The 10572-nt window shown below is 39.2% G+C and overlaps 1 protein-coding gene across 1 annotated transcript; it reads left to right on the top strand.

The window, feature by feature from the left end:
• Positions 1-477: 477 nt before the first annotated feature.
• LOC117516204 (cytochrome c oxidase subunit 8A, mitochondrial) lies at positions 478-3097 on the top strand. Its single transcript, XM_034177122.1, has 2 exons — positions 478-680; positions 3001-3097. The coding sequence occupies exons 1-2, from the start codon at positions 573-575 to the stop codon at positions 3094-3096; spliced, it is 204 nt and encodes a 67-aa protein (XP_034033013.1). The 5' UTR covers positions 478-572; the 3' UTR covers position 3097.
• Positions 3098-10572: the final 7475 nt, after the last annotated feature.

The following is a 10572-nucleotide window of genomic DNA, read 5'->3' as shown; positions in this document are numbered from 1 at the left end:
CTTTTTTTAAAACAAAAATGTAGATTGTGATAATAAAGTATTTTGTTGTCACGTACAATGTTTGGCGAAATTCTATCCTAGGTCTTTTGGATCCTTTGGATCTATGAAGCTTAAATATGAAAAAGTATTGGTATTAGTATCGATATCGGCGATACTGGGCCTGTATTTACTTGGTATCGGATCAATACCAAAATTCCCGGTATCGCCCACCTCTAACAGACGAACTGACGGAAAGACGGACGAACAACCCGGATGCTGTAAGCCCCGCCTCGCGGCGCAAGTGCCGCCCGGGACATAAAAGTGTAAATTCTGGCAGGGTACGTAAACATTTGAGCACAACTGTTGTACAAACGACCGCAACTAGAACTATATTTTTCTGTAACATGAAAGCTTGAAAATTAAATAAAGTTTGTTGTTTTTGTTTTTTTTTTTTAGTTTGCAAGTGGGTGGAGCTTAATGTAGCGACCGCCTTCTGGCTGTTTGGAACCGAACACAGTCAGTCTGTTCGACTCCAACATTAATCGCAGCATAAACAGCGCTTCATTTATCAGATTGGATTTAGAGTATTCAGGATGATTTTGTCGAGTGTCTCCAGATTGCTGAGAAATGCAGCGAGGACTCAGCTAGTCCCCAGAGCCAGAATATCGTCCCAGCCGCCTGAGGAGCCCTTGACGGCAGTGGTGAGTCCGAACCGAACCGGCACCTCGGAACAAACATTTACTTAGAGAGAAGATAATCCGTATTCCAGCGCGTTCCAATTCACTTTAGCTCTCTGTCGCAGGTCCTCTCGGTGTCAAACATAATGTTTCCAGGCGTCGAACTTGTTAGCTTCTCGTTAGCATAGCGCCATTTTTACTCAGTTTCCAACATGTATCCGTGTCTGCCGTGCACGAAAGTGTGTACATTATTTGCAGTAAACACCACTTTAGGGTTTACGCAACATAAACTTGTAGAATAAGTAATAACTCTACTATAGAGTAGAAAGTCCGTGAATTAATGAGTGACCTTGACACGTGACCGCGCGGAAGGAAGTGCTTTTTAAGTGTTTATGAGGATGTCGTACAGGGTGCAAACATGCCGTGAATTCTCATAATAATTTAGGAAAAATATCTCAGCAAATTGTTGCTTACTCGCCAGTCTATTACTTGACCTTTGAACCGTCGCTAGTGTGACGTAGGCCAGAACAAATAGGGGATACTGGTGCCAGTTGTAACGTTTGGAGGAAGTTGGCCATCTGGGTCAAAGGTCATGTGACCTGCATAACAGCCACCATATTTGACTAGGTGAGAACAGTGGGCCTAAATGGGTTATCTGCAATCAAATGACTTTTATGTATAAGAAGTTGTTGGGATGAGTTTTTTCCATTAGTACCTGCCCCCCCCTTTTGTAATAACACCAACAACTACTTACTTGATCCATGTCTTAAATTGTTACCTTGAAATATTTTTTTTTTCTTAAGCAGCATGTAAATTACAGTAATTTTTTCCCCCAGCATTACAAATTTTACAAATAACTGATATGGCTTGATGACAAATACTTTAATTTGCTTAGAAACTTAAGATACGGTGTGGTGAGTTGTCGATTCTGTAACTGGTCTCAAAATGAAGATAAACCTGTGGCACAGACTGTGGTTACTCCTGTACCACATTTGTATATTCGCTATCTGTGCATGCGCGAACAATGGAGCGTTTGATCTGTACTGAGTTTAACCTTTTTGTGTGCGGACCAAAATCAAGTTTACAGGCAGGTTAATTTTTCTTCATAAATTGAAACCAGCTCTCAATCTTTTCTGCACACAGAAAGGGTAAACTCAGTACTGAACAAACTTCCTATCTTTTGTGCTTGTGCAGATAGCAAATATACAAATCTGGTACGATGGTCATCTCAGTCCGTGACACCTGGGTTAATTTCAGTACAAAAAATATATAGTGTATTCTGAAAGTATTCATAGTGCTTCAGTTTTCCACACTTTATGTTAAAGCCCTATTCCAAAATGGAGTAAATTAATTTTTTTCATTCAAAATTTGACACACAACACCCCATAATAACATGAAAAGTTTTTTTTTACAAATTTATTAAAAAATGAAAAACTAAGAAATCACAGGTACATAAGTATCTTTGCTCAATACTTTGTTGACGCACCTTTGGCAGCAATTACAGCCTCAAGTGTTCTTGAATGTGATGCCACAAGCTTAGCGCACATATATATTGGCAGTTTTGCCCATTCCTCTTTGCAGCACATCTCAAGCTGCATGGGGAGCAATGGTGCACAGCCATTTTCAGATCTCTCCAGAGACATTCAATTGGATTGAGATCTGGGCTCTGACTGGGTCCCTCTTGGACATTCACAGAGTTGTCCTGAAGCCACTCCTTTGATATCTTGGCTGTGTCCTTGCTTGCAAAAGTGTCAAAAAAAACTTTTTTCATGTTGTCATTATGGGGTATTGTGAGTAGAATTTTGATGAAAAACAATCATCCAACCTACATCACGCTGCCTTCATGGCAGTTCCAGTGTTGCATCACTCAGCATTTGGTGTAAAGTGCACTTTTTCTTTCCTCACAAATTCTAACTGGAGTCCCTCATTCTAAACAGGCCCTGACATGTTGAAGTAAAGTTTATTTTTAACTTTAAACATAATTTGTCTCCCCCAGAAAATTTTAGGTGTAAAATGGTGTGCTCGAAGAGCCGTTTTCCTGGCAATAAAAAGACATGATGGGTTTTTTGAGGTATTCATGTCAAACAATAATTCTTCACTTCTGTAATATGTATATGTCGTGGACACGAATGAGCGAAGCTCTTCAGCATCTCACCATGTCATTTCTGGTTTGTGGCTTTGTCTTACCATCGGTTTGTGGCTTTTTCTCCACTGAGCAGATTTTTTGTGCCATTTCTGGTTTGTGCCTTAATCTACCATAGAGCAAGCTTCGCTGCGCAGCGCTTTGCTTGTACGCGTATTGTTATTTGTGGAGCCGAAATAAAAACTTGTTTGTGTCTCTCAGGACCTGGTTGTTGGTATCACAGCGCTCTCTGTGGTCATCCTTGGCCCATCCTGTTGGATACTGTCTCACCTGGAAGACTACAAGAAAAGACCATAAATGCATAAAAAGAAGCAAGAGCATGTGGATGAAGATGAGAGAACGGAGGACCTTTCTATCTTGGCAGATGAAGACCATGGCTTCTCTCCGTCCTCCAGCTTTTTCTTTAGCTGTCTGCAGAAGATGTCGGCTTTCTGATGTTTCTGCTCTTCTGATCTGTGTTTATGTTCTGCACACACTTTATGCCCTTAATATTGAATAAATGTTCAGAAAACCTTAATTTGTTGTTTGCATCCGACTGAGTGCTCCTTGAGCACCCCTGTTTTTACCGATGGATCACTGTTGGTTATTTGATATTAGAATTCATCAAAAAGTAATTCTGCAGTTTTCACTAATCTTTGCTACAAGAGGTTTTTGCTATAATTGGTGGTGCCACCTAAAGAGGGACACAGCCAGGGACATTTAAAATGGTGAAAATAAAAAGTCTTTAGTCTTAAACAAATAAAACTGGAATTGATTAACAAATTCTAGATCTAGAAAAAGGGGGTGAACCAGGACATTTTGTAATAATTTTTTGGTCTTGTAATCTATAATGTGCCCTTTTATTTTTGAAGTTGAAGCAAATTGTACCGTTTTCAAGGACTCGAGCCATACACTCCACATTCTCAGTGAGACTTTTGTAAATGTGCAGGGGTTTTTTTGTACCCCTTCTCCAGGAGAATGACAACCTATGTTACAATAAAGCCTGCAAAGCACTAACAAAATAATGGCATGGCTCCCCTTTCTATAAATTGGTTAGAGAATATCTAAAAATAAAACGTAAAAATGTTTAATGTATACAACCCCTGGCAATAATTATGGAATCACCGGCCTCGGAGGATGTTCATTCAGTTGTTTAATTTTGTAGAAAAAAAGCAGATCACAGACATGACACAAAACTAAAGTCATTTCAAATGGCAACTTTCTGGCTTTAAGAAACACTATAAGAAATAAGGAAAAAAAACATTGTGGCAGTCAGTAACGGTTACTTTTTTAGACCAAGCAGAGGGAAAAAAAATATGGACTCAATTCTGAGGAATAAATCATGGAATCACCCTGTAAATTTTCATCCCAAAAACTAACACCTGCATCAAATCAGATCTGCTCGTTAGTCTGCATCTAAAAAGGAGTGATCACACCTTGGAGAGCTGTTGCACCAAGTGGACTGACATGAATCATGGCTCCAACACGAGAGATGTCAATTGAAACAAAGGAGAGGATTATCAAACTCAAAAGAGGGTAAATCACGCAATGTTGCAAAAGATGATGGTGGTTCACAGTCAGCTGTGTCTATACTCGGGACCAAATACAAACAACATGGGAAGGTTGTTAAAGGCAAACAACAGACCAAGGAAGAAATCAAAGTGTCAAGACAGAAAAAGCGTATGTCTCAAAAATTGAAAATGCACAACAAAACAAATGGGAGGAAACAAGTCAACATCTGTGATATCTATACTCCAAACATAGAGATGCACATTTTTTCCATAAAGTAAACAAAATAATGGGGGAGCTTGTTAGGGATCATACAATAATTGTGGGAGACTTTAATCAAGTTTTAGATGTTGCATTGGACAAGACCACCTTCACCAGAAACAAACCAAAAGACATAATGGCGAATAAACTAATGATATAAGATCGTGGATTAGTGGATATATGGAGAATAGTCAACCCAAGGGAAAGGGAGTATACATTTTATTCACATAAACTCAGATCACATTCTCTTTTTAATAAGTAATAATCTGGTTGGGAATGTTTCAGATTGTACAATAGGTCCAGTAGCCTTAACTGGTCATGCTGCCGTGCACCTGGGAGTGATTTTGGAGCCAGATCTGGGCAGAAGGGGTAGATGGAGATTAAATGCCTTTGTTGCAAAGCCCTGATTTTCTTAAGTTGCTGGAAGATGAGTTGGATAGTTTTTCAAAATTAATATAGGCTCAACAGAAAAGATTGGGACAGTTTGGGAGGCATCCAAAGCTTATATGAGTGGGCAGATTATTGCTTATGCCAGCAGACAAAAAAGGGAACATTTAAAAAAGATTATAACATTGGAAATGGAACTTAAGGAACCAGAGAGGAAGTTATCAGCGTGTTATTCAGACGATACATTGAAACATGTTTGTCACTTAAAACTACAGATAAATGAAATGTATAATAAAAAAAGTTGAATATGCTCTATTTATAAGAAACTTTGAGTCAGCAGTAGTATATGATAAACAGAAGTGTGCCAATTTTTTTTCTAAATTTACTGTAACTTGCCAAGACTGACAGAAGAACAGTAGAAAGGTTTAGACCAGGGGTGGCCAAGTTCGGTCCTCGAGAGCCACCTTCCTGACACTTAGTTGTCTCCTTGCTCCAACACACCTGAATCCAATGAAAGACTTGTTAGCAGACTTTTAATGAGCCTTTCATTGGATTGAGGTGTGTTGGAGCAGGGAGACAACTAAGAGTGTCAGGAAGGTGCCTCTCGAGGACTGAACTTGGCCACCCCTGGTTTAGACAGTTCCATAACAGTGGAAAAGGTGAAAAAGGCTATATCCCTAATGAAAGTAGGAAAATCACCTGGATTAGATGGGTTTCCGTCAGAATACTATAAAAAGTTAATGGATAAACTGGCTCCTGCTTTAACTGAAGTTTACCAAGAATCTTTTTCATCAGGAAAGATGCCAGACACATTTAATGAGGCTTTGAGTTTTTTCTCATTTCTAAAAAGGGTAAAGATCCTACTGATCCAGGTAGTTTCAGGCAAGTGAGTTTGATTAATGTGGATTGCAAAATATTGACTAAGGTTATTGCTCTTAGAATGGAAAAAATATTACCATGCCTGATTCATTCAGATCAAGTGGGCTTTGTGAAAGGCAGAACATCATCTGATAATGTCAGAAGGCTTCTACATCTTATGTGGCTAAGTAGAAATAATAGCACTCCAATAGCTGCTCTATCATTGGACGCCCATAAAGCATTTGATAGAGTAGAATGGAGCTTTCTTAAATAAACTGTTAAAGCATTTTGGTTTGGCGAAGGTTTAATAGATGGGTGAGTGCTATTTATTCTTACCCTAGGGCAACAGTTTTAACAAATAGACTGGCATCACCATTTTTAGATTAAGGGGGGGGGACAAAGCAAGGGGATCCCCTGAGTCCCCTATTATTCATACTGTTTTTAGAACCTTTAGCATCCGTAGTTAGAAATGATAAAAGCATCAGGGGAGTAATCCATGGTTTAGAAGAGCATAAAATGTTTCTGTATGCTGATGATATTTTGCTTTTCATAAAAGACCCTTCCTCTTCAGTTCCAAAGGTTTTATACACAATTTAAATTTTTTTCAAAACTATCAAGCTATAAAATAAATTGGCAAAAGCCAGAAGCTATGCCTGTGGCAAAGGGATGTCTCCAACCTCTTTCTCCATTGCAGTTTAGGTGTGTTCCTGTTGGAATGAAGTGTCTGGGTATTAGGTTATGCTCAGAATTGACTAACATAATTGTTAGTCATACTTGCATGCTCCCTCAAATCTTGCAACATCTGTGGCATTGTGCTGTGTGATAAAACTGCACCTTTCAGAGTGGCCTTTTATTTTGGGCAGTCTAAGGCACACCTGTGCACTAATCATGGTGTCTAATCAGCATCTTGATATGGCACACCTGTGAGGTGGGATGGATTATCTCAGCAAAGGAGAAGTGCTCACTATCACAGATTTAGACTGGTTTGTGAACAATATTTGAGGGAAATGGTGATATTGTGTATGTGGAAAAAGTTTTAGATCTTTGAGTTCATCTCATACAAAATGGGAGCAAAACCAAAAGTGTTGCGTTTATATTTTTGTTGAGTGTATGTGTATATATATATGAGGGTAGGCTGAAAAGTTCCAAGGCTCCCCATGAAGGAGTAATGCATTAACTGCATTATAGTGAGCCTTAGAACTTTTCAGCCTACCCTTGTATATATTTAAATACAGGGATAAAAATCTATCATTTTTACAGTAGGTGAAAATATAAAATTTGAGCCTTTACCCATGTGTAAAAGATCAAAGACAGAAAGAAAACTTAATCAAAGATGCTACATGAGACAATTCTGTCCATAAGTTTTAATTTTAATTAAAATCTATTACAGCTGTGCCACTACATGCTAAAAATACTAACATTTAATGTATTTGTCTCACTTGTTTATATTAGAATATTATAGTAAATTCAAAGCGCATCCTTTAACTTTTTTCTTTCCCACATTTCAGTAAAAAAAAAAAAACTAAAGTGTTAGGTCTGTTCTAAGGAGCTCAAGTGTTGCTCCTAGATGTGACATCATTTGTTCAAAATAATTTTGTTTTAATGTATAAACAATTAGTTTATGCCACCAGATAATGGTTTTATTTCAGAGACATGTCTTTTTTCATGTTGAAATGAGATTTTTTTTTCTTGATGACTAAAAAAAAAAAAAAAAAGCCCCCCCCAAACAGCCAAGTTCAGCGCATTCTGGATGTTCAAAAGGTCAAAGGTCAGCACCACTGACCTTGGAACTTTGATTCAGTTTTTATCCACCTTATTCCAAGCCCCCATGAGGTCTTGCGTGAATTATGGGTGAGACTTACGGTGTTGCACACCGAATGGTACCCCCTAAAAATTGGTCCGCCCTGTCTTTACTGCACATGCATCATTTGGGACCACAGCAGCTCGTCTGAGACGGACTCTACACCCAAAGCGATCAAAGGGAATAATGTGATCATTAACCATCAGATGACAAAGTAAAACCTCATAAATCATTCTAAAGTAAGTTTTAAGCAGAATGAGGTGATAATTGGTGAGTCGTTACTGACGCTTTGAAATGGCACAAGTGCAGTGAACGCATCACCAGCAGCTTGCCTCACTGCTGTGCTCTGGTCACTTCCTCCATCTTTCATTATGAAATAATGTTGAATTTATGTGGAAATGATTGTTGTACAAAAGCTTCAGATATCTTGTAGCTGAGATAGATGACTGCACTGCAGTTTTAAGCAGAAACAAAGTGATTATTGGCGAAACTCTGGTGAAGCTCAGAAATTATCCATGCACAGTGAAGGCAGGGCGGACCGATTTTTCAGGGGGGGCCATTTGGTCGGCGACACCGGAACCGGCGTTTGTTTACATGTTTAACTGTTTGTGCTAAAATGCTTTCTACGAGGCTTAGAGACGTAAACATCTTAGGGCCGCTGTAGAGGTGGGAGGACAATATGAAGAAGCCTAAGATAACATACGGTAGCATTTTTAACTACTTTCTTAGCTCTCGCTTTGTACGGGGAGGCAATGAACGTATCACGACTTGCACAGGTATACGGTCAGTCCCATTCTACTAAAAGAGGTCTTGGGACACAACTTATTTACCATAAGGCAGACGTAGAGTCCCGCAGAAGCCTTAAACTCTTTCATCACCGAGCCTGGGTTTGAGTTTCAGCATCATACAAACAGCAGGTGTTCACGCAGTGCAGGTCAAGGCAGATCTCCAGGTGGATAACATATTGTTAATATGTATATGTCGCGGACATGAATGAGAAGCAAGTCATTTCTAGTTTGTGGATTTTACGACAATGTTGTCCGGTTTGTGGCTTTTCCCCACTAGACAGATTTTTTGTGCCGCTTCCAGTTTGTGCCTCCATCTACCACAGAGCGAACTTCGTGGCACTGCGCGTATGCTAATGTATGAACTAATGTGACAGAATACACGTGAGCCCTGCTTAAAATAAACTGTAAGCCATATTTTTCATGTGACAAAGTCTTTATAGACACACATGAAACCCCAAGAGGGTTGTCCAAGAGGGACCCAGTCAGAGAACTGTTTCATCTGGACCTTTTTTCACCTCTCTCTGTCTTGTGTGCTGAGGTGGAGAACGTATTTGGAACAGCTTAAAGGGTAAGTATTTGTAATGTTTTTATTGTAATAGTTTGGTAAAACAGTTGCATGTTCCTTCCTTCTTTCTAAGCAGCTGTAAACGTATGTTAATGATAGATTTAACATGTTGTTATAATGGATCAGATGACCTCCGCTGTGTGCGCGCAGTAACGCAATGATTTGCACTCAAGATGAGCATTTACACAAAACGCCAACTCGCAAAAGATTGATTTTACAGTCAATGACGGCCAAACACAAAGTTAAAAGTTGGATCACAGTGTCAAAATGATTTTGTGTTTAAAGCTACAGAAGAAATAAAGCCAGCGAGAAGAAGGGCAGAGGCAACTGTCCAGGAACGCAGAATGCCAGTGCACAAAAGAGGCATTTTGCAGACATTAACGGATGAACACAGTTAAAAGTTGGATCATGGTGTCAAAATGACTAAGCTGTGGAAGAAATAAAGCCAGCGAGAAGAAGCGCAGAGGCAGCTGTCAAGGAACCCGTGGTTCTGGTCTGGTGCACTTAATGACTCTGGAACACAGGTGAACAGCAGCCTGGCACACAGATGTGCACTGCAATAGAGAGCATAAGGTTGTGAACAAAATTGTCTTGTGGTAAGTTAATTTCACAGCAAATGTAACAGGTTGTTCACACGTTGCTTTCGTGTCAAATCTGGTTTAGTGCAACCTATTACTTGTCATATTTGTCATGCACATCTTAAAATTAATGTAACACTTTGTGGGAGAATACTTCTCAAGGAAGGGAAATCGCATTACTTAGTTGGCCACTAGATGGCAGTGTGGTCTTGTTTGTTGCTGCTGTGTGTTTTGGTTGAACCGCAGAATAAAGGTTGATGGCGGAACTCGTGTCTTTTTTAAAGCCAACTTTATTGACAATTCAATAACAAAACAGCAACATTGATAACATTTTTTAAACAAACTTTACTGAAATTTACAAGACAAGCAAGGGAAAACGCCAAAACAGCAGCCACACCAAAAACAAAGACTACATTGGCAGAATGGAACAAGCATACAAAATGAGATTTAAGAAAAAAAGAGGTATTCAAATCCTTAGATAAGTGCACACTCAAGCCAATGCAAGATATGTTAGAACAGCAATAATGTTGATACAGAGTTATATATATTTTGGCAGTTGATATTTTGCTGGATATGGCAAACACACACCCAGCCATATTTGACAGGATCTCCTCGCTGATTGGCTAGTTCAAATGACATCATCGTAGAGTTTATTTCAACATGGCGGCGCCCTCTGCAAAGTTTAACTGGACAATATTTCGCTGTAGGCAAAATGGCGGTGTTTTTTCTACCCGGTTCTTTTATGTAAAATTCTGCCCCTTACTAAAAACCAAACCATTGTATTCCTCATTTTGAGTTTATTCAAAGTCATGTTAGAAACCAGGGCTGGAAACCTCACAGATAGTGTCCATCTTGTGAAAGGCCCCTAAAATGAGTCATACAACACTTTTATGGGTGTGGTTTAGTCTCACATTTCTAATGTTACTGGCTCTCAGCAACAGGGGGTGGTCTCCCCTGGACACATGATAGAGTAAAACTTAACACATTTCTCAGAACTTCCAAACAAATAACACAAATACTTAGCTAACATAAAACAAAGAATTAGCA

Source organism: Thalassophryne amazonica, chromosome 8, assembly GCF_902500255.1.
Source record: "Thalassophryne amazonica chromosome 8, fThaAma1.1, whole genome shotgun sequence".
Classification (NCBI taxonomy): Eukaryota; Metazoa; Chordata; class Actinopteri; order Batrachoidiformes; family Batrachoididae; genus Thalassophryne; species Thalassophryne amazonica.
Note: the sequence above shows the minus strand (reverse complement) of the source record. Positions and strands in the feature narration are given on the sequence as shown.

What these genes read in the sequence shown, in the direction of transcription:
- LOC117516204 (XM_034177122.1), top strand. Translation starts at nt 573, where the DNA reads ATGATTTTGTCGAGTGTCTCCAGATTGCTGAGAAATGCAGCGAGGACT. An exon ending in AGGAGCCCTTGACGGCAGTG is followed by an intron (nt 681 to 3,000) that starts GTGAGTCCGAAC and finishes TGTGTCTCTCAG; the next exon opens with GACCTGGTTGTTGGTATCAC.